General features: G+C 43.0%; 1 protein-coding gene across 2 annotated transcripts in view; it reads left to right on the top strand.

The window, feature by feature from the left end:
* Window positions 1-14,019: 14,019 nt before the first annotated feature.
* Window positions 14,020-24,436, top strand: part of CARMIL1 (capping protein regulator and myosin 1 linker 1) — a gene marked incomplete at its 5' end in the record, with an annotated part of 184,911 nt that continues 174,494 nt past the window's right edge. For both annotated transcript variants that reach the window (XM_084281387.1, XM_084281386.1), the window contains 2 exons: window positions 14,020-14,059; window positions 17,634-17,731. In XM_084281387.1, coding sequence (XP_084137513.1) covers window positions 14,020-14,059; window positions 17,634-17,731 — 138 coding nt within the window. The remainder of the gene's footprint in view (window positions 14,060-17,633; window positions 17,732-24,436) is intronic.

Here is a 24,436-nt window from a genome sequence, read left to right as displayed (position 1 = left end):
GTATGGGTCACCTCTTGGAATGCATATAAACAAAAACTGTTATTATTGTAACTAATATAACATAGACTCCTCTGCAATCATTTGGTTTCATGATTTCTGATTTTGTAAAACTGATAGAGATGCTAACAGCATGATTCAAGGCCAAAGAAAGGTGTAAAGCTGTATACTAAACTGTTGTGTTTTCTAAGCAGCACACAAGAAATCTGGTGGTGGGTCTAATTACTCTATAGGCTGATATCAAAATTCCCTTCCACTCATTGACGACTCAGATGCTTTTACTTGTTGACCATCTTAGGAAAAAATTGAAGAAAAATTTCTGGGCATTGTTTCTCCCCCCTTCCCAAAATAATTATTATTATTTTAAATATTTTGGGCTTACTCCAGAGACTTTACAGAGGATCAAAGACTTTAATTAAGACTTCAATCAAAGACTGCATCAGTTGTCATCTGGAGAAAAAAAAGTGTGCAAAGTCATCTTTCAAAAATACTTTTCCTCAACCACATAGACAAAAGGTTCCTTCACTTTCTTCTAAGATTCTGATATTTTAATGTTTCAAAGCTTAAATTTGAAAATTATATCCTAAATATTTGTTATAAAACTGCAAAAGGGAGCATCCTGTATTTCCAGCGAAGCTGTGGTTTTCAGACCATGAAGTACCAGGGCTGCAAAACATAAATAAACTGTGAGTTAGGCTAGAGCTTCACTTCAAAGCAAAGGCCCTGATCATGGCTTTCTGAAAATATTTCTATATTGAGGCTTGATTTGACATCTTACAATGATTTCTGGAATACCCATAACTCAGAGAATCAGAAAAATAGAGGTTGCAACAGGCTTCAACACATGGCATTCCTGGAAACTAGTGTAATTTAAATGATTAAAAGCACATCTCCACATAGGAGGAAATGCTGGGATCAGTGAGAGATGTTTTAAGCCTGTTACATTTTCCAATTCCTTGAACTAAATAGATTGCAGAGTCCCATTTTACTTATTTCTAATATGGCAATTAAGAAGCCAGAGATTGTAACAGGATCACAAACTTTATATGGAATTTTAATGTCCAAAGCAGAAACAAAATCCTGAATCAGCAGTAACACATCCTGTCCCCTGATTATGGTTCCCCTCTCATGTATTTCTCTTACTTTTCCACCCTCAGGTCTGGTCTCAAATGGGTAGGGGGGACATGGCTGACAGTCTCAGCAGTTTCCATTCTGAGGTTGCACCAGGTGTGCTTGCCCACATCTTGAAAATATTTTCAGTGGAGTAAAAATATCCTTCAAAGGACTAGGTGCAAATCTCCTGGTGAGATGACCCTTGAGTCTGGCTGGAACAAAATCCCCTATCTAGCTGCTGGAGAAGCAAATCGTCCAAAGGTTTTTCTCTCCCTCGAAGAAAGGAAGTTCAATCATACTTAACAATATAAAAACACTCAGGAAAGAGCACAAAGCCACCTTAGTCTGATATTTCTATGACTCTTTAAAAACCTAAATAAACAATGGTTAAAGAAAACCTTGGCCTACAGGGAAAGAATGGCTGGATGATCAAAATGTAATAGGATGATTTTTTCTCTAACACTTTCTGGCCACAAGGTGTCAATCCTTACTCACAGGAAGAACTAATGGCTGGTACATTTCTCTGAAGTAGAACTGTAGCAAGTTTTAAGCTCTTCCAGGAGCAATGGCAATTGAGGAAATAGAAAATGAAAAGGCAGTAGATTCAAAGGATGAATATAGCCCTCAGCTGCAAAATCTCCCTTCATCTTGTAAGGACATCCCATGTATGCTTTGTAGTATTCAATGAGCAGCTGCACCTACTTAGCTAATAAATAGATTAAATCAGAACTCAATGCTGTTGTTATATTTTTGCAATGAGATATTAAGTAGCCGTACTCTCCTGAACATATTTATATTTAACAAACATGTGAAAAATATCAGAAAAAATGAGAACTTTAGAGACATGTCCAGAAACACCTAACACTTCTGAATAACAAGTCACAGAACAAAACAGTAAGGAAAAAATAAATGGGACAGGAAGGCCTTTAAAAAGTTTGGCACCATCTAAATGTCTCATAGCCAGGTTTTCAACAACGCTTTAATAATGAAATAGCCTTTTGCCAACTGATGCCGTTTATACAGCATTTTGTCTTCAGAAATCCTAAAGGAGCAACTGAAATATATCAAAGATATTTTTCAATTCTACCGTAGCTAATGGACACTGTATTCCCTGCAGGTTCATGTGGTGAGCATCATTTGCTCTGAGTAGCAGTCCTGCATGCATGTGTTCACCTTAAGTACTAGCATGGGAGTACAGCACTGATTTGCCCAAGAGGGAAAATACACATTACACTCCACGTGCATTTTAGTGTTGGTTTCAACTGCTTGTTTCTATTCTGCTATATTTTTTGACTCTGAGTAAGCGTTGAGTAGTGTGTGAATATGCATGAATTTACGCTCTATGGTGTCACGTTGTTTTCTGGGGACTAGGGAAGCATTTTTGTCTCTCCAAGGATTCTTTCCTGCGTTGGCAAAAAATGGAAAGGGAAGAAAACTCTTCTTGTCCAGTCCACTGCAAAATAGTCCCCTTGCTGAGAGCATCAGCTGATGGCTGTGCAACCAGGATCTGGAGCTTGCCCGCAGGACCCTCGATTGCCAGTGATGATGCATAAAGTGGAAGAAATCCAGCTCAACTGCTGGAGACTGGGCTGAGTTGGCAGCTCAAGAAAAACACTTTCTCCTTGAACCCAAGTGTGTTTCATGTGGAAATCATCACTAGATGTAAACAATGCAAACTCTGAAGGGTCTCTGGGGAGCACAGAGCTGCAGTTCAGCAAGGGAAATAATAACAACTAGATGGGACTTCAAAGGGAATGAGGGAAAAAAATATATAATTTAGTGTCCTTGGTAAAAGCAAGGAGGCTCCTTAATCTGATGAAGCAAAAAGCTGCTGCGTTAATTTGCGTAAACATTGCAGTGAGTGCAGAGGGCTTCACCAGGCTACTTCCAGCCCCTCACACTTCCCTCTTCCCCTATCTGGCTACAGTGTCTGTGCTTGAAGGGTTGAGTGTCTCTTGCTGCCTCACAGCTCAGCAGGCCCATTACATACTGAATTCATTGCATTAAAAGCTGTGGCACATATTGCATTAAATGCTCTAGCGTGTTGCTCCTCAAGCTAATTCATGTGCGTTGTGTGCTAGTCCCTGCGCGATTCTCCTTCCTGCATGTGGCAAGGACATCTGGTACACTTTCTCCAACACTGAGGCGAAGGTTTTGTGGCTGAACAAAACTTTTCCTTGTTTTGGAAATACTGCATCACAGGGGCCCAATTCCTTTGCTGAGAAAGGAAATGAGTCGGCTGGGTGTGTGCAACTGGGAAGAGTGAGGAGGAGTGAATCCTTTGTGTCTGTGGCCGTTTTTCCCCTCTTTTTGTTGAATCAGGGTTGTATAAATAAATCAGATCAGGACAGACATAGGATAAAACCTGAAGAGTGCCTCTATGTGTAGGTAAAGCATAACTAAGATCTGCTAAAGGTCTACATGTGTCTGTGTTCACACTGAGATGCTGACAACGCTCATTTTGCTGCTTATTAAACAACGTTAATTTCAGATGCCGTCTGATGCAGAACTGAAAATAGCTACAGCTACTCCCAGAGCAGCAGCAATAAAGTACAGGCTGGTGGAGCTGCTAGCTTGCTGGGGAACGTGCCTACAGCACTGCCCTCGGACAGGTCTGTGCAGCAGCCGGCCCATTTCACACCAGGTTCTGGCTGCTTCTGCTCCACTGGGTTGGGAGGAAGCCGTATTGGTCTTGTGGCTGCTCTGTTTGCAGCTGGGGTAGAAGAATGCTGCATCTCCTCAATGTTTTCAAATTATATTTATTTATTTATTTATTTATTTATTTATTCTTTCCCTGATATCCAAACTGTCTCAGCCTATAATAAACAGCCCACCTTTTCCCAGAAAAACAAACAAACAAACAAACAAAAAAAAAACAAACAGGTTTCTCTTTTCCAAATCCCAACCTTCGGGCATCCTGCTATCACTGCTGCAGAGCCCAGGTGCCTTGCTGGTTTTTCCACCAGGGCCCTGACTGTGCCGAGCTGAATGCTGAATTAGCTTCTCAACTTTTATTTTCAGCCAAAACCACAGTATGCTACCTCTGCTTCCTTCCAGCCCCGTGTGCAAATATTGCAGTATGTATATTGTACCGCCAGCTTACTGTTTGGGCTATTTTTAAGAAGATTGTTTCCAGCTGTCACTCTCCAGATTTTGCTTTTGAGTTATTGCAAGCTTTACCCTTTGTGTTTCAATGTGCTGCAGTTGAAAGAGTGGTAGGAAAAACAGGGGACCATCTGTCTGCTTGCAGTACACGGAGCAGCACTGCTGCTTCCTTCGTGCTGCCTTGAATGGAGCAGGTCAGAACAGCTCCGCTCCAATGCCTGGGGACCTTGGTGGCAGCCAGCATGGCTCCTTGTTTCCTATGGACCCCTCAATCTGCCACATGCTTACAGTCAGATTTGTAATCTGCATGTATACCCATCAGAAACACACTAAATAATCTAATGGAGGTAGTATGACAAAGATTTTAGGCTTCTGTCATGCTGATTGTAAATGAGAGTGTGTGTAACACTGACCCAGGCGTCCTACAAGGAAGTTACTTCTTTGTAGAAACCTACAGGAACATCTAGCTATTGCTCTTGTTTAAGGTTCCTTACACATATCTGGTGTTGTAAAGAGAAAGGTAATAAAAGGATCTCAGGAGCCTCTGTGTGCACAGAAACCAAGAGGCTTTCTTAAGAGTAGGCTAAATAATAATAAACTGGGCATGGACAGTGGTAAACCACAATCCTCTCTAGGAAATACTCTCTGCTGCCTGACTCATACAGTATCTCCCAGTGAACTCTTCTTCTGCTGCATGTTAACTGAAGTAACAGCCTAGGTATTTGACATTGGGGAGCACTGGAATTTTCCAAAGCACAAAATTTAATGGGTTGTTACAAAACAAAACTCGCTTTTGACCTCTTGCTGAAGAATGTGGAGCTAATGCTTTCTATCAGCAGAGAGCTGTTAACGCGCTGAAAAGATGATGCTGATTCCTTGATGGGGCTGCAAATGAATTAGAATGAGGGGAAGAAAATTGTCATCTCGTACTGAGCACCTCATAATTTTGCTGTCACTTGAAGAGCTAAGATTACTGCCAGCAGCAGATAATACACAATTAAAGGAACCAAAAGAAACAAGTTGGAGAAGAAGGAAGGGAAAAAAAAAAAAAAAAAAAAGGAGAAGAGCACTTGTGCAGTGAGGCAGGGAAGGAAGAAAGGGTAATAAAAACCTGTTCTGAACAGTAAATTAACCACTTGGAGTGGACTGAAGGCTGCTAAAATCTGCTATGTTCTTTCTGTAGAAATGAAGATGAAAAAAATAAAATAATATCCAAAGTCATCCTCAATGCTGTTTTGTTTTACAGTACATAATCATAATAAACCAATACATTTGTGCTTTGAGAAACTGCATTAGAGGAAATGACAGCCAGGGCTGGTGACAGGGGAAAATGCTTCCAAAGATCTCTAATCAAATCCATGAGCAGGTTTTGAGTCCACCATGGGAGTAACCATTCCATAATTGTTTTCAGAGATCATTTGAGCACTTGAACTTGATTAGAACTGGTGCTCGTATGCTAAAAAGCAAACTTCAGGCTGATTGTGAAATACGCTGTCCTTGTTGTGCTGCTTTATTATGCAAATCGTCCAGAGGGGGAGCAGAAATGACATGATTTGACCTATGTCACTGACTGAAAAGTGCAGATAGCAAATTGTGAATGTTACAGCCAGCTATAGGGTTCTGTATTTTCCATTTCTATGTCCTGACCTAAATAATACAGTCTTGTTTCTGCTGCCCTAGCTGGGAGGTGTCTGTAACAGATCAAAATGTGAGATGAAGATTATAAACTGCAAATATTTATTCTTAAAATCGTATTTTGCAATTCACTGATGATTTTCTGGAGTAGTTCTTTTTTTTAATAGCCTATACATTCAGTAAGATTGTGGTATTTTCAAAGGTAGTTTACGACTTAGAGGAATGAAAGTGAAGAGTGTTTTGCTGGTGGGGTAGTAGGGAGTTGCAACACAGTCTTCCCTTCTGGGACCTTGTCACATCTGTGGTTTATCTCAGGAATTTTACAAGTGTTTTTCCTTCTGCTGTTCTCGTAGAGCTCCTTTGGCACCTCTGCCTTGGCATTGTTGACTCTCCAGCAAAATGTCCGGTGATTTCATTGCAACGAAAAAGTCCTCTGAGCACCCTGTATCAACCTGAAATAAACCATGCCAACAACCGTGCCCAGCCCCTGAAAAGCAAATGTCTGCACTAAAAAGCTGCTCCACTGATGTGATGAACTTCTGCTGATGTGGTGAATCTTCCCTCTCCTTCACTGAAGAGCACAACACCTAACTGGACTGCGAGGTGAGGACAATTGCTTCCCTGCTGTATTCTGTAAGGGCCGCGATGAATGGCAAGGACAGTTTCTGTCCCCCTTTAGCAAACCAGAACCTCTCACAGCATTTGGCTCGATGATGGCATTTGTCCCCAAATACTGGCCACTTTTAGGTATTAGACGTGGGGTGTGGAATTAACAGCCTAAAGACATTTTTTCATTAAGACCAAGTAAATGGCTTTAGGTGGAGGTAAATCTTCACAGAGGAGCATATGAATCTACACCAGTGATAAGAAGTTGTGTGTGCTGGTGATAATTTTGTGGGAGATTTTTCATATCTAAAAAGCAATTATTTGAATAGCACTTTTAAAAATAATCTGCCCCAGATTATTGGTGACATATATGTGTCCAGAAAATTGGTGTGACCTCAACTTTACTATTAGTCAGCCGTTATGTTAGCATCCTGTTATGGCCAGGCCCAGGAACAGCAACCTCATTTTGCCAGTAAATTCTTGTTACATTGTAATATCAGATCTGATGCTGTTTTTATTGTAAAACATGCAGCTAGGGTGTTCTGTTTGCTCATATCACTTTCCCTGCTTGCTGATTCCTCTATATGTTTGTGAAACTTTCATAAGTTGTCCAGATGACAAGATGACTGATTTTCCTTACTTTATTTTATAACATGTCTAGGACAACACAGGACACCACAGCAATGGCACAGATCCCCCTAGAAGGATCTCGTTCTCACATGGAGCTTTCCTGAAGCCAACAAGGCACCCGTGGATTTTACAAAATTCAGAAGGCTTAGTGTATTTAGAAAGCTTTTTGATACTTAAAATTTGCCTGTAATTGTTGTCAGTCTTCTCTTTTTCACTATAAAGTCAACTTTTTCTGCTCCCAAGGCAGAAATGTTCAAGAAAAATTTTTATCCATGCTTTTCACCCTCTCTTCCTTGTCTCTAGGGCCATCACATGGTGAGCTAGAGGTTTATTTATCAACCCATCTAGGCTTAGCACATGCATTTAAAGGTTCTTGTTGACAAACTGCATGGTCAATGACCTCTCCAGAAAGTACTGCTTAGAGCTAAAGAACATATTTTTTGCAGCGGGGGTTTTTAGGTTGGATGAACAATATTGGTATTGATAGAAAGGCTGTTAGTACTTTCTGTGGGGGAAGAAATAAGGATAGTAAAAGTGGAGAGTGAAGTTCAAACTTCTAAAAGGGAGAGAAAGAATCATGTTCAGTTTGAAATTTAGGTCAGAACTACTCCAGATTTATTTTTGTACAGGTTCATTTCCACCTGCTTCACTGGCCATGAAGAAAATCTGTCTTCTTTTTCAGTTATTTCAGACAGTACAAATAATGTGTATGGAGCATGTTTCACCACCTCGATTTCAAGGGGTTGTTAATCTCTCAAGGCTGACGGAAACCCAATCAAGACGTGTTGTTTGATTAAGTTGGAGTCAACAGTAAGAAAAAGGAGCTTGCTGAGATACTGGATGCATGAAGGCCTGTACTGGAGGAGAAATGTGATTTCACAAAAATGGGGCGCTTTGACTTAGTGACAGATGAGCTGAGGAGCTGCAACACTCACAGACCTGTTTTAAATGGATTAAAATGTTTTATTTCCATTTGGGATCTTGCTAAGTGTATTCCAAGCATCACTAGTTATGCCTGGTACGGAACAGAGAAAGTTAGGACCCCGGTTTAGGTTCTGTATTTAAGAATCATTTGTTTTTGCTCTCCAGTTCCACATCTGAAGTCATAAAAATTGTAACAGTTTCTAACTAAATGTGATGGGATATGCAAAGGATTATGCTTTCACGTGAGAGCTAAGTAGCAGAAGCAGATGAGCTCTTAAGAAACAATGATCCCGGTTTTATGCAAATAGGCCTGCTAAAAGCGAATGAGGGAAGAGGAATATGGAAATAGATGATAATAATAATACAGTAGAGTAACCAGAATTATTCTGAATAGATTCCTCCTATTAAGATTTTCACGAAGCGTCAGCTGCTCTTTGTAATTCTTTTCTTAACATTACCATCAAAGTATGCCTTATCAAAATATACATCTTTGCTGCTGCATTTATAGTCACCTTATTTAAAATCAAGACAAAATACTTTTTTTTCTTTTTTTTTTCTTTTTTTTTTCTTTTTGTTGCAGGGTGCTGAAGCAATTGTAAAAGCGTACGGCATGGCAGCCCAGAGTAAAGGGTTTGAAAAGTGTGTCATTTCCTTTACCAAGCTAGTAATTGATGGAGGATGTGCATTTTTCCCTATCAATTTTGCCACAACTGGTGAATTCAAAACCAGGCATCCAATCGTTTACCAATAAGATACCTTTATTATTTTGCAATTAGCTAGCAAATTGTTTTATGCCTTTTTTTTTATTTTTTTTTTCTAATGAACATTTCATGTCAAAATATTCCTAAGTCCTGGGTCATCTACAGGTTTCTGACCAGATGTGGTCAATGTCCAGGACTCAAATATCACATTTAATAGTGTCACCAAACATAGGCAATTCAAATATAATTATAAAATTGGACAAAATAATTAGAACCAAATACCTGGAGAGATCCGAAAACTGGAAGTGCTAAAAATCATTTTTAGGCTGAGCAGAAATAAAGCTGGTATGGATTGGTAGACCTTGTGTACTTCTGAGCTCCCACATAGTTGGAAGTATGTGACTTAATTGTACTTTGCATACTTCCATACAGTTGCAGGTTAGCTGCCTGTTGGTCTTTAAAATGCTCATAATAATTCCAGTGATTGAAAAGGAACACTTCTTTAAACAATGCTGCTCTTGGCAATGTCTGACTGGCTAGGATGGTGGCAGATGAGAATGTGTGGCCCAATTTGACTTCATTCACTCAATGTAGTGTACAATATCTGTGGAGTTGTGAGGGGATAGCTGGAAAAGAAACCCACCCCTTTGAATTTATTCTTAGAAATGCAACTAGCAAGGCTGGATCATCTATATCTAGAGCTGTTTTCTGCCCTGTTTTTCATAGACATGAGTTTTTGCTGCACATTGCAAGGCAGCTTTGCAAATCAGATTTGATCACCTGATTCCTCCTACCCTGATGCTGCTCTGCAGCAGGATGACTCCATGGTGTGACTCGAATGTCAGTCTGGCACCCACTGTCAGCAACAGAAATCTTTCCACTGGCTTCAGCAGGAATAGGATCGTGCTACAGATCGCATCATAATATTGTTCACATCATGCTCCTAAGGAAAAAAGATTGAGATTCAACAGTGCTAAAGCCTCAGTCCAAGTGACAGAGAAGATAGCAGGGAGGACATTCAGCAGTAGAGACTACAAGTAGCCTACCTTATGGCAGTGAGTGTGGCTTTGCACCAGCTCACATTGACACCTGCCTGATCTGCAGGAGAAGACAGTATTTCAGCTGAGAAGGAGGATGAGGGCAGCAGAAGGGCTGGAAAACAGAAATACAACAGAGTATGTGTCAATGCAGGGTGTGACATGCCCTAATAACATAGAGACCTGTGAGAGGTGGTCAGAAATTCTTTGTGAGCTACTTCTTATAATTTATGGTTAATCTGATACATGAACACACAGTTCTGAGGACATCCCCCTCCTCCCCCAACCACCACCTTTTTCTATCTCAAATGTCTCCCTGCTCAGAGTCTTCTGATGTCCCTAGTTCTCCCCTGCTCTGTTACTGTCAGTTAAGTCTAAGCTGTGGATGCTGTTCTGTTCCCCGCAGCAATTTAACTGGTGCACGATCCAACCCACTGTTCTCGTCAGCATTTTTGTCACACCAGACACTACAGTAGCTTGAACAGTCTTTAGAGGAAAAAAAAAAATAAAAATCTACAAGCAAACCACACAGCTCCCATTTCTGTGGCAGGCAAGTTGGTTATCCTCTGAATGACTTATTTTAAAATGACTTCCTGGGTCTGCTCTGGTGGAAGAAAATGTAGCCTCCTTCCTTTTCAGTAGGCCTGCTGCACGCATGATATGCAAATGCTACATGACTACTGTAGTGTGATCCTAGCTAGGACACCAAGCCATGATAATTTTCACCACTGCAGGTAACATAAGATGAGGAGAGCCCACTGACGGACATAGCAATGACTGCTCGGGAGCAGCTCGGGCTAAGAGCTGCACCGTAGGGTTACAGGAATACAACTGAGCTCAGATAGAAACCCAGCTCCATCTGCCTCAGCCACCCCAGTTTCACTTGGACACCTCTGTTCTTCTCAGCTGTGCTGATGTGCCTCCATTGCGGGGGTGATGTGGCTTTTCCTTTAAGCTGTAGAGGACAGTCTCCATTTGGGAGGCTCTGGGAGCCAAATGTTTGGGACCCCTGGGGAGGTGGTCCAGGCTTCTCTGCTCTGGGAGGTGGAAACATCCTTCTTTTCACAGGACTTGCTGATGTTGCAATAGCGCCAGTATCCAGGCATTACTACAGCTGCAGCTTGCCTGAACGACCATTTCCTGCCTCCTCTTTAGGGAATAAGGAGTGGGAAATGATGCAATCTGCTGATTGAATCTGACCTTGGGGGCATTAACCCACCCAAATTTAGTCTACCTTCCCTCCCTTGAACCAGGTCAGTCTTCTGGGCTCCCAAAAGGAATGATACAGTAGCCTTGGCAGTACTACTTCATTAGCTTGTTATGGTGGCGATTAAACAACAGAACAGAAAAAACACTGCCTGCTACCACCATTCTTTTTGTTTGTTTTCTTTATTTTTCTGTATGTATCCTGGCTTTGCTGTGCTGGCTGGTTCGTGTGAAAGGAAGCAGAGATGGAGGGGTGCTCGCAGTACCCAGCAGAGTGCTGCAGGCAGGCCGGCCTGGAAGGAGCACATCGCTTCTGCAGCTGGTGCACACTGAGAGGCCTACAGTCATGTGGCAGGAGCCCGAAAAGCAAGATCCGCACTTCAAGTACTGTTTCAGATAGAAATGAGGCAATGAAACTGCTTCTGCTTCATGTATGAGCTGTCATAGTTCCAAAAACATGCATTTTTGCAGAGTAAGTAAATAGTGATGGAAGAGAAGGTATCTTTTGGGGAAGTTTTAGTCAAACACAGGGCATTAGACTCAATACAGAAGTAACTGCATGAAATTATATATCCTTTCTTATGCAGACCTAATAATCTGATTTTTGCTTCCTGGGTATTAGAAAAGATATGAACTTCAGAATTCCTATTTTGTTGTTGTTGTTTTTGTTTTGTTTTCTGCCCAAAGATGCTCAGATTCCTCAGTTGGAAGTAAGCTTGCTTATGTGCAACAAGCAAAAAATGCATATTTGTGCTGAGCTATGAGGAAAGACTGTCAGGTATTCTGCAGAGAAAGGAAAAGGATGCAGATACAGTGAAGAAGAGGGAGCAGAGGACCATCAACAAGCAGGTATAGAGCTCTCTTTCTATGCATATATATGGCCAGGTAAGGTTTGACTGGCTGTGCTGTGTGTTAAAAGCACACAGCTTCTTTTACCAATATACCCTATATTTACTGTTTGTTTATTTTCTTTAAAGAATGTCCCTATTTGCTTCCTGTAGTTAAACAACAAAAAGGAAAGGCAGCAAATTTGTATCTATTTCTGTAGTAATTGTATCTGTGTTGGTAAGATAATAGCTAAAGTTATTCAGTGTGCTGGTTGTTGCTGTGGGGAATCATAAAATTGTTTCACAAGTCGCAACAATTTCAAACTGCTAGTTATGTTTCTTTTGAAGACCGGGGAATGTGTAGTCCCCTAGATGCACAGAGCAGCAGCACAGCATTTTACCAGGAAAATAAGTCATCTTCTTGGATTTGTGCTGTTGCTCTCACTGAATGCATTTCAGGCGTCTTAAATAGGCATAAATGACTTTGATCTTGCAGATCCGTCACTCACTTGTAGAGCGCCTGAAATATGAGGTTTATGCAGTAATCCACCCCTTCAGGATGCAGGAGGACCAATCACAGTCCTGCTGCAGTGAAAATGATCTTCTCATTGAAACTGTGCATCGCTACCAGGAGCAAGCTGAAGTATTTCCAGAGCTGCCTAGCCTCTTCCTCTCCCCTCATCCAATGAGCTTCTTTCTGCCCTTATTTTTATAGGCGCAATTAGGCAGCTCACGTGCTGTGTTTCTGTAACGCGTCTGTTGCACATAACAAAAATGCTCAACAGCACAGTGCAACAAGCAAAACACTGCTATTTGTGGGTTTTTCTTTGATCCTGGGGAAGGAGGCATGCTTCTGGTTTCCTTCAGTCTAGCATAAGCCCAGATATTTGCCTTTCCCCTCACAAGGCATTCGCTAAACAACCCATAACAAGGGCATCACCTTAGAACAGGTGACATCCCTGTGGTGATGAGGTGGGGGAGTGCAGAAGAGGCAGATGAGCTCTGGATCAGAGGTTATCCTTCGCCGGGGTTTAAAGTGATCCAGCCTTGGCGATCTCTTTCCCAGGCAGCAGGAAACGAGGGCTGACTTGATGGTTACAACCACTCCCTTTACAGCGTCAACCTTTTTTTTAAAGAAACACACGAGAAGGAGCACTCCTATGGGGCAAGGCCAGCGGGTGCATCTGCCGAGGATGAGGACCTGTTGAGGAGGGCCAGCAGTGAGACCTTGAGACCTTGTTGCTGTAGGCGGCTCTGCATGGCTCCTGTGCTGAGTGGTGCTGGCTGGAGAGGCCACGTCCATGGAGCACCTTGTCCTGCGGGACCTCACGGTGGCTGAGCACAGGCTGCAAACATCTGCGCTTGGTGCTGTAGCAGTGTTGCAATGCTTCCTCTTGGCGCTCAGGGCTTGTCAACAGCCAGCACCAGCACAGCCAAACCATGGAAAAGGAGACGGTTCATCCATGCGAGAGGCTTCCTGCGAGCCAAGGACCGGGCAGCTCAGCCCTCATGCTGCTGGCGCAGTTATTTATTTACCTGCACTTGGGTCATGCCCGGGCTGTCACCACGGCCCCTCAGTAGGGCCAGGGCCTCAATGGTGAGCCCAAATCAGACCCCAGACTCTGCCTGGAGGGAGAAGGAGGCAGAGAGCAGGGACCAAAGCGGAGCCTGGGGCCGGGAAGCCCTTGGGGGCCGCGCCATGGCCGCTCTCCCCGGGGGCCGTGGCTGCGGGTGGGAGCGGCGGCGGCCGGCAGGTGGCCCCCGTGGCCGCCCTCCCCTCACCCCGGGGGGCTACGGGGGGGCTGGGGGGGCTGCATTTCACTGCCTTCCCGTGCCCTGCCGGCCGTGGGCGCCACGGTTCCCCTTTCGGGAGCTGCGGAGGCCGGGGGAGGGCACCCTCCCTCCATCCATCCATCCCTCCCTCCTTCATCCTGCCGCGGCGAGGGGGAAGGAGGGCGGGCAGCCCCCGCCCGGCTCCCTCCTCCTCCCTTCTTCTCCTCCCTCCCTCCCTGCCTGCCTGCCTGCCTCGGGGCTGGCTTCCTCCCCGGGAAATGCCCCTCCCGGCCGCTCTCTGAAGATCCCCATCCCCTTTTCCCTCCGCTCTCGCACGGCACCCCGGCGCAGGGCCAGCCCTCTTCGCCCTCCTCCTCCTCCTCCTTCTCCCCCGCCCCGCGGCTCGCATGCTCGCCCGGCCCTGCGGAGGGGCGGCCAGCCGCTGAAGCAGCCCCGCCGCCCGGCATGGCCGAGGAGAGCTCCGAGCTCCCCCGGGAGCTGATAGGTGAGGGCCGGGGGTGCCGGGCGGGGGGGGGCACCGGGGGGCTGCGGGCTCCCCGGGGGACGGGAGGGCCGGGGGACGAGGCCCCGCTGCTGCCTGCGGGGACCCGAGCCGGGGGGGATCCGGGGGGGCTCTCCAGTGGGGGCGCAGGGTGGTGGGGGTCCTGGGGGGCTCCCGGGGGTCCCCCGGGGCAGGGATACGCGTGGGGAAGGGCCGGTAGCAGCCCTGCTGTCAGCCTCCAAGCTGCGCCCGGGGGGGTGTTACATGATGTTTTTTTTTTTCCCCCTCCCACCCCACTGGGCTTGTTTAAAACTCATTTTTTTTCGTCTGTGTGCACGTCCGAGAGGCTATTTGTAATTAAAGTTTAATGGCTGCATGGGGTGACCTCCCCCCCCTACCCCCCCCATGTTCCACGGTCTGTGCTTAAGCAACGCTGGCTGATGGCGAGGACCTCCTGAAAATGCTGTCATCGCTACTTGGGAGTGCTCAGTACATGGCGATACGGGCTGCTGGCAACCGGTGTCATTTGGGGATAACAGGTCTGATACTTTAGGATCCAGCTGCTCTGCTCAGGCCAGGCGCCCACTGGTTTTAGATGCCGGGTCGCCTGTTGAAGGGCAATACGAAGCTCTCACCTACACTGGAATTAATTTAAAGTACTGCCTCAGTGACAGATGGAAACAGATTTGTCATGCAACCAGGTACATGTTGCACTGAATGCAGCTCTTACAAACATCACCTAGCTCATTTATACTGTTGCTTTGCCTTTGATTGTTACAGGCAGTGCTTTTGCTGGGAATTAGTTTGAGTGTTTATAAAATATCGGCAAAAATCTGGATGGCAAGTTGCATTTGTCACAGATACTTTTTTCCTCTGTATAGAAAAAATAGCTTTATTTATGGTCTTTTTAATGTGCAAACCATGGGGGGTTACTAGCGTTAGTATGTAGCCTGGCTACTGGGAAGTGATGAGCTATGTTCAAAACTGATTTTTTTTTCTTCTTTTTTTTAATACATTTGAGATACTAACACATGATAGTAATTGTTGTGCATCTGCACTGTACCCTACTATACCATAGGGGGGATGTAGTGCACATTAAGGAGAAAGGCAAAGCTGAACATCCCAATGCATCCCATCCTCCGGTGGCTTTGGACAATTTTAAGAATTGCTTCCCCCCACCCCCAATCCTGTCGCCCTGTGCCCACCCACTGCACTTTGTCAGGGCTCTTTAGGGGCTTGTGGGCCAGTTCAAGTGGGAGGGTTTGATTTCTCCCAGCATTTTGGCATCTGCATGTTAAAATGTAACCTGATAAACAGACTTTTTGGAATAACCCTATGCTTTGGGAACAGGACGGAAGGATGTGCCTTATACCATAGTGATTACAGTGTGGAGATTAAACCAGGAGTGAGAATTGTCAGAACTGTAGGTTTTTGTTGTTACTCACTTCCTGCACGACCTTTGCTAGGTCAGGAAGGTTGAAGTCTTAAAAAAAAAAAAAAAAAAATGAAATCTCTGTATTAATGTTGGCTTACCTGGATCTGTTCCCCTGAGGTGCTGGTGTCTGAACATAGGCAGTCATAGCCACAGGTGTTAAAAATGAGTGAGTACGTGAGAACTGGAGCCTTAACTTTGTGCTCCTTAATCTGACAAACTACTTTGCAAGTCCACCCGCGGCCAGTGTGTTTGGAAGAGCCCTCAGTTACACGGGAGAGACCTGTGAAGCTGAAACCTTAACTTTGTGCAGAAAAGTCCCCAGCCCCTTCAGGCAGGTGCTGGTGTCCTGGTGCCTGGCCGAGCCACAGGTCCCAGGCCTCTCCCCAGCCGTGCTGGAGCTGCCGACCTGCGGTCCTTTTCACTGTTGCTGCGTGGCACCTGTGGGATACTGAGGGAAGTGGGTCTCACTCCCCAGAGGAGGAAATACCCTGCTTGCCCGAGAGGAGAAACCAAAAGGCAGAGGCTGGGGGTGGAAGTACAGGAGCAGCGACCCCCACAGCACCTTTCCTTCTGCGTGGAGAGTGGGCTTTCCTTTATGAAAAGGGCTCTGTGGTCAGCTTGCTCCTCAGCTCCCACCCAGGGACAGAAAGGGCAGGACTTGGCGTTATTGCTGCAAGAGGAAGCTTTGGAAAAACAGCTTGCCTCGGGAGGGAGGACGGGGCTGGACTTTCCCCCGGGCCCTGCTTACCTGGCTGCTCAGGGAGCTGGCTGCCTGGCTCCCTACCAAGCAGTTGCCCTGGGAGCCGGGCGCGCTGGCAGCCTGCCACAGGGCTGCCGCCGCTCGGGGACGGCCTTCTCCGGGCTCGCTCACTGCTGCCGAGGAGCTTTTGTTTCCTGAGAGGAAAATTGAAATTCCTGGGGAAAAAAACAAAAAACATTCGGATTTTGCAGAAGGAACGCTTTCTGGCAGAGAGTCGCGCTGACCGGGCGTGTTTGTGTCCTGTGTGCCCTTCTGCCTTGCAGGCAGAGCTCCTAGGCTGGAGAAATGATGTGTTGCCTGAATGAATGTATTGGGCAAATGGCTGAAAATTGTGTGGAAAAAGTAGCATTCTGTAATTAAAAGCCTTACGAAGAGTCTATTATCTTTGGTTTTAGCCTTTAAACTTTACTCTGCACAAGGGCGAAGTGTGTGCGTCTGGGGAGGGTGGAGACCTGCCATTTAAAGGTTCCAGTAGTGGTGCGGGAAATAGGTTAATGTGTTTAAAAGATTTCTTCCTCAGCCCTTGTCTGGGGGGGCTGGGGAGTGAAATGTGCGGAAGGTGCCAAATTGGCTCGTCCAGATGAGCTCCTCTGTTTATCTACCGCTTACATCAGTTGTATAAGCTTTCTGACACGATTCCATGTGTGTATGTTCCCTTCAGTACAGGGTTCAAGCCTTTAGGGGAAAGGCTGGTTCATGTGGTGCTTGGCAGAGACTGTCTATGTGTGTGTATGCCTGTACATATAAAAAAAAATTATGGCAATTAATGCAACTTTGGCACCATGAGGTGCCTACAGCGACTTGGGCTGAGACCAGCGCTGCCTTCCACAGCGTCCGCTGCATAGCTGTCAGGTGTTAGTGGCTGGAAATCTGACCAGTTGGCTTTGCATCTTGAATGTGCAAGTACCAAATGTGTAAACTCTAGGTTTATCCATCATCCCCCTTCTCCCAGTATCAATAAAAAGCAAGCATCTTTGCAGTACAAGGAGTTAATTGGCTTTAGCAAGCTTTTCAGGTACGAATAATAGCAAGTGAGGAATTCTCTCTCTTTTCCTTGAGCAGAGCTAAGCGGTGCTGGGGCTTGTCTTGGGAATGCTTTTGATGTGTAACTAGCACTGGAAATAAATATGCAATTATGTTTAGAATGCTGGCATATGAAAGCTCTAACCCCACCGTAATAGAAGTAAATTATGGTGTGGATGGTGTACTTCTTACAAAAGTTGTGTTAGTTGGTGTTTAGTACTGTTACATGTGCATGAGAGTTCTGTGAGTGCAAGCAGTTGAGCAACATAGCTGTGAATCTTCCTGAAAACAGGACTGTGGTGTTTCCTTCTCATGTTGACAATAAAAGTGTTTAATCAAAGTGTTTTCTTTTATTTCAGAAAGTGCCAGGGATGTTATTGGGAGGAAAATCAAAATTTCGGTCAAGAAGAAAGTAAAGCTGGAAACCAAGGGAGATAAAGTGGAGAACAAAATATTGGTGAGTAAGTAGACTGAGTGATTCAATTTGTGGAGGAAAAGCCAATATATTTTCAGAAGGCATCAATTCTCTTCTTGAAAGATTCTTTGAACTTTTGTTGTACTGTAAGATTCGCATACCTCTTACTTCCTTGCTAGCCTGCATAGCAAGTTGGTGTGTGGTATGCACGTGTACGCACACATGTTTATCACTGAGTTATTCTTCAGGGCTTAGGGTATGGTGTTGTGGATTGATGCTAAGACTAGTTATTATTAGAACCTGTTCTACAATAATTTGATGCCTTTGCTGGTGAGGTTTCCCATCTACATCAATAGGAATTTTGAGTGGACAAGAAATGCAAAATGAAGCATGTAGAATTATTTATCTTTTGAGAATCTCTTGAAGCTGTTACATGGGGAAGAATAATTGTAAAGCTGTTGTGCTTCTTAAAGTCAAATGACTATTTGTACTTTTTAGTATTCTCTGAGTCATTATCTGTGTTTTAAAAGAAATGCTTACTGTGTGGGATCTTCCATTGTCATTCCTAAAACTGTAGTGGGGGAAAGTGTCAGATTAATCTCACTGAAGCACGCTTTCCTGTTTTCTCAAGAATAGTTTTGCTGGCCTCTTTTGATAAGAAGAGAGCTGCAGTAATGAGCTGGTATGCGTGCATACTATCTTGAATACTTGGGTATGCAAAAAGAGATGGAACTTCATTTCTTCTTTCCTTTGATACCTCTCTATCAGGAAAATAACAAATGCAAATAACTACAATGCTACTATAATACTTTGCAAGATGTTTGAAATTTGGTGCTTTGTGTCAATAAGAATGCTATTGTACGTTTGAAAGTTTCATTGCCAAGACTTTGTTTGAGATTTTAGGTACCTTCCACATGTCAATGTTGTGTTTTTATATTAAAAGAAGCAACTAATTAATCAGTTCTGAATTATCTTCAGAAAATACACGTTGCTTGTTCTAGGGCAGTAAGACTGTTGATAATGGCCTACCTTCAAGTGAGAGCAGCTACTTATGGAATTTGAAATATTTTCTGCGTAATATCTACCCATTTTATTTATAGCTCCTGGGTTAACAGTTTGTTTCTCTACTGGAAATAGGTCGAGTGTTTGAATGTTGATTGATCATCTCTGTTTATTTGAAAGCCACGTGTAGAGGGAAGGCTGACAGTTTCACTGAAGCAGTAACACTTGATTGACTTTTTGGCTTATTCCGAATCATTACTGATATCAATAATGAAATACACTGTGGAAATACTGTAGTACTGTTCTGATCTGATGGGACCAAAAGAATGTCAAGTTCTGAATCCTCAGTGAAGCTTCTGAGGGATGTACTGCTCAGCAGTAAAATGCCTAAATGTGACGACTCAGATCATTTTTCTCAGTCATCTCCTAAGCTTTCAGGTGTCAGACTTTAACCTTTTATGGCTGGAGAGATACTGAAAGGGAAGGAACATCTTTAAAGGGTTCACAAGTTTTTTGAGCAGTTCTTGTATGCTTGCATGATGCCTCCAGTGTACAGGATAAGTCTTTCAAGAATATGAAGGGGGTTATTGTCCAATAGAACCATTTGTTCTCTGATACAACCATGCAGAGGACTTATGTTGCAAGGAAAAAGAGAATGCTTTCATGGTTAGGGAAATTGACAGTTGACTGCTGGGGTTGGATTTCATGTTTTCTTCGGCTTCAGATTCCCTGTGTGAAGCTGTACAAATCACTAATGTCATTTTTTTTTTTTTTTTTTTTTTTTTACAATGTTTCTTTGACTGCATGTGTGCATCTTTATTTTATGTGGTTTTCTTTGCAGAAGTGCTGAGTGTTCTCTGCAGTGGCTGAGGCCAGTAGAGGCTATGGTTTCTTTTGAGAACAGAGTTCTCTGAGAAGCGGAGCACTCTGAAAAAATGATATCAGTGACACCTTAAGTTGGGTACCTTAAATTAGTGGAGACTTTTAGGCCTTACTGTGTCTACAGACTGTCATTTCTTGCATGTGACACAGAGGAGATGAACCCTCCTATCCTCAAAAGTTTCTGAAAATAAATGACCTTACTTCAAATATATGTGGGTGCTTAATGCTAAACACCATTGGAAAGCGCCCAATAAAGCTGAGAAATTTGTAATCCAACCTAGGATTTAACAGTACTCAGTAAATAACGCATATGGCTGTGTGCTGTCCAATGCAGGTAAAAGTGGCTACTGAATGCTGTGCCTTAACCAAGCATGCAAACTGAATGCTGAATAAAATGTTGGCAGCAAAAACACTTCCATGATTAAATACTATATCCTTAAGTGCATGCACCACAAGGCTCAAATGCGATTCCATGGCCAACCTTCGTGCCAGCACTGCTTGATACCTGGGAGCTTACTTCTGAATTGTTAATAATCTTCTGAGCATGGCCTCTTGAGTTCATGTGTAGCAATTAATTATTTTAAGATTTAGATTAAAATTGTATTAGTAGCTGTGTGTTTACAAGCAAATCTGTTAGCATGCATTGGGTCCAGCACTTATTAAGTAGAAAATGCCAGTTGCTCTTGGTCTAGCTAACCCCAGCGCTGTTTTGGAACGTACTCAAGATTTTAGAAGAGGATGATCATAGAGGTTGAATGATCTCTCATCCTTTCTTCCTAGGAAATTCCAGCAAAATGAGTGACACTTTGAGAAAGGAAGATTATTTAAAAATTGTTGCTTTTTGCAGATAACTGTAGAAACATTTGACCTCTGGCCCTGTTGTCCATGGTATATTCAAGATGCAAAGTGCTGGAATATAGATATAACTATCCAGTCAAGTCACTCTACTCTAGCAAATTCCTCTGATAAGTAAGATGGAAATTTCTCTAAAGAGAAAAGTGCGAAAAGAAAATTGATGTTGTTTAAAATGAGGTTCCTATGTTAAGACAGTGACGTTGGTGGATAAAGTCCATGCATGCCTTAAGGTAGCTTTAGGATCTCAAGTTTGGGTGTCAGAGTCTGGAATTTTATGACTTGGGAGTTTTGAAGTAAGACTGGTTTATCACTGCACAACAAGCTTGCTGCCTCAGTAATCTCAATTTGCAGTTATTTACCTTTTCAGTTAGTCATAATGATACAAACCAATAAACAGGGCGGGCGGCTTAACTGACTGATTTGTGGCGTTGTGTCTGGCCACAGGTGTGCAGGCCGCAAACTGGAGTCCAACCCTGAAAAGTCAATAACCGACTTGAAAAACCAACAACCACTCTGAATGGGCTTCAGATCAGTCCTCAAGCAATTAAGGTGAAACCCCAGCCCTCAACAAGTCTTCTTTATATTGCTCTAGTACAGCAAAGCTGCCCAGAGGGAGGATCAGGAAATAACCCGTGTGGCCCTGTGTGTAAGGCTGAGCACTGTTGCAAGGGCAGCCATCACTTCTTCTGGGTCAATAGGGTTCTTCCAAAGTAGGCTTACTGGGTTAAAATCAATAGCATCTTGTAATCATGTTAACAATTGCTTTGGTCTTGTGGGATTTTTTTTTTTCCTTTTGTTTAAACATGGTTTCTCTGAGAACAAGGCTTAAGGCATCATGTCCAGTGGCTGATGTGTTTCTCCTCACACTGACAACTTCTGGGCATCGTGGCTGGTTTCAGCCGAAGCTGGTGGATGTGTAGAGGTCTAAGTTGTGATGATAACACTGTGGGTTTTGTGGAAAAAAGCAGTCAGAAAAAGAAGAGAAACTTCACGCTTATTCACCCTAAGGGCCCCATGTTTTGGCACCCTAAAGGATCTCAGAGAGTGCCCTGTCCATAAGAAAAAATTTCAGTGTTGTGTTGTTTATTAATCCAGAGGCTTTGGTGTTTATCGGATTATCACCCACAGACAAACCCTGGTAGGAAATGGGGCTTCTTAATTTCACTGTTCGTGATGCTACTCTTTTCCTCCTCAAAACCAAAGCTATCTGTATAGTGTTTTGCTGGATATTTTCCATTGCAGTTCATTCCCATTATACTTACTGTAATTAATAACAATCATTGAGAAGTTGAAATTGTAAGATAAAGGCAGTATGTTAAATACATCTGATCAGCTCATTATAAAATACTTACATTTTTAGGAGGGATTCATAACAGGTAAAAAATTCCAGGGTCCTTTTACTTTTTCTTTCTTTATTATTAATAAAAGGGAACAATTGTAGCATAGTTTTGTTTTAGATTTGTTTTTCTTTTGAAAATAAAATAATTTTAGATATTAAAGATGAAGAAATATTGGCATTTCATACATACTGCAAATGACCATGCTTCCTGTATGGCGGGTCTGTTGTATATGTGTTTGTGTTTCTTTTTTTTTTTCTTCTTTTTTTTTTTTTTTTCTCCAGTGTTTTCTTAACCTTAAGGTCGGAGTAGTGTGATGTGACGTAGATATCAAGAGCACTTTATTAGGAAATCCCATTGAGGAGTCTCGGTTACGCTGCTGCCCCAGATCGTTTACATTCCCCTTGTTAAAATATCACAGTGCTGCTTCTGGAACCATGACAGTTGCCTTGGCAGGTGGCTCTCCTTGAAATGTTCTGTATGCCCAATACGGATTTGCTGGGAGTAATTTGTATGCCCTTGTCACTTTCTTTGGGGCATATGTTGCCGTGGTCTTCTAAAGCAAAATTTCTAGTTGAATTCTGTCAAAAAGGTTTATATTTATTGTGTGCACAGGACCTAAGATTTCATGTTCTACTTCTACACAGTTGCATGTATAGAGTGAATTTCTATTAAAAAGATGTACCTGTATTTACTTTTAAAGGAGCAGTTATGGGCATCTTGTGCACCGACCGTGTGGCTGCTTTAACAACTTGGCTGACTTTACTGAAGTAGCTGAGAAAAGCTGAACAGGCAGAGCAGCTCATACAAGCTATAAGGATAGCAATCTCGGCGTGGAGGCAGTAATGTTTTGCACTGCCAAAACTATTTTGGGATGAAAAGCTCTGGCGTTAGTTTCCCATTGCTCATCTTTTTGTCTTAATCCATCAATGATAATTTATTTGAATACAGATTCTATATCTGTTTAGGTGTATTGCCTTTAATATATTCACTCATATTAAATCTCGAAGAGCATGAAGCTTACAGGGTTGTCCAAGGTTAGTTTTACATAAAATGTGTGTGATCTCACAAGTTATATCATGACAGCTGGTGTGTGATAATGATCTTAAATATGGACATTCTTGTAGAATAATGGTGTTTCCTCTTCTGTGCCCTGAACACTGAGTGTTATGACATATCTGAAGTGTCTTTTTATGAAGATGACATGAAGTAGGTGTTGGTACATCCCTTATGTCAGAAAGTCTAAATAAAATGAGGTACAATAATAAAAAATACATAAAAATATATTTTAATCAATTTACAAGGGGTCTCTTCAAAAGCACTTGAATTGTCTTAAATTCAAAAGATCACTACAGAAAACTGAAATACTAAGAGTAAAGTTCTCTGGAAAGAGAACTCAATAATCTAGTTCTATTATGCAGTTTGTTTATTAATGCGATTGTATATAAATTTGTTAAAGTGGTTGTACGTAGTCCCCAAAAAGGAAATGTTTTAAAAAATAATCATTTCTGTCTACGTTTTAAATAAATCTACATATACATTGTACACTGATCTATAGTGTCCCTTTTTAACCTTTGTGAGGTTTTACAAATGTAACATTCTCACGCTCTGATAGTGCATGCAAATGTTAAAATCATCTTTCTTGAGATGTTTCCACTTGCAGGAAAGGAAATTGATCAGTCAATGCGATTAACCAAGTGGAGAGGAACGCAGACTTTTGCTTTGGGTTTGTGAGGCTGGGAATTGCATTTATCTCCTCAGTCTCTGCTTATGCTTCCAGTTTTGTTCTCCCTCCTCACCTTCCTTATTTCTAGCCTCTCCCTCACTGAAAACACCCACTGCAGGTGGAACAGTGTGTCTTGTGTTTAAATCAGTGTTGACACACTTGTATAGCTTTTTAATATAATAACAATATGAATAAAATGTGAGGCAGTGCTTGGACATTCTGCTCCTTCCCCTCATGTCTGTCTGCCTTAAGGCTAAGGTGCAATCTACTCTTTTAATTAAATTGGCCTTTGACCAAACTGAAACAGTCCTTTTTCTTTGTCTACCCAAGCGAAAATATGGATTTCTACAGTCCTGGCACTTCTGCGTCCTTTTGAGTGCAACCCTGCCTAGAGTTCTATGCTTTCTTTGACACTAGTTCAAGCATAGATATCTTGCTCACTGAGAGTACAGTATATTCTTATATTCTCTGTAGCACACACTTTGGGAGGATAGTGTTACGACTGTATCAGAAGAGCAGCTTGCTTGCACTCATCGTCTTTAATGTTGGACAACTGGTACATATAGAAAAAGGTAAGAAAAGGTGACTCAGCTTTCACTTGCCTGGAAAGCAGCTGCCTTTGTTCTGTCTCAGGTACTCTGTGCTCACCTGCATGCATATGCCCTTATCTGTGTCCTGGAAGGAGGATCACCTCACTTTCAGTGGCTTCTGGTTTTCAGTTCACAGCTCTACCAGCTGTCAGGAAAATAGCAGTGGTGCGAAGCAGGACTCCACTATGTCTCTGAATGGTTCATAGGATCTTTTCTTCTATCAATTTTTCATAATCCAATAAACCAATGTGATTTTTAAACCATCATACTCTTTCTACTTCTTTTACTGAATATATAATGTACCAAAGTGGTTTGCTAATGTACTTTTGTTTCTAGAGTGCCTGACTCCCTGCCA

The sequence above is a fragment of the Netta rufina genome (assembly GCF_964035555.1).
Source record: "Netta rufina genome assembly, chromosome: 2".
In the NCBI taxonomy this organism is placed as follows: domain Eukaryota; kingdom Metazoa; phylum Chordata; class Aves; order Anseriformes; family Anatidae; genus Netta; species Netta rufina.
This window is presented reverse-complemented; position numbering and strand designations above follow the sequence as displayed.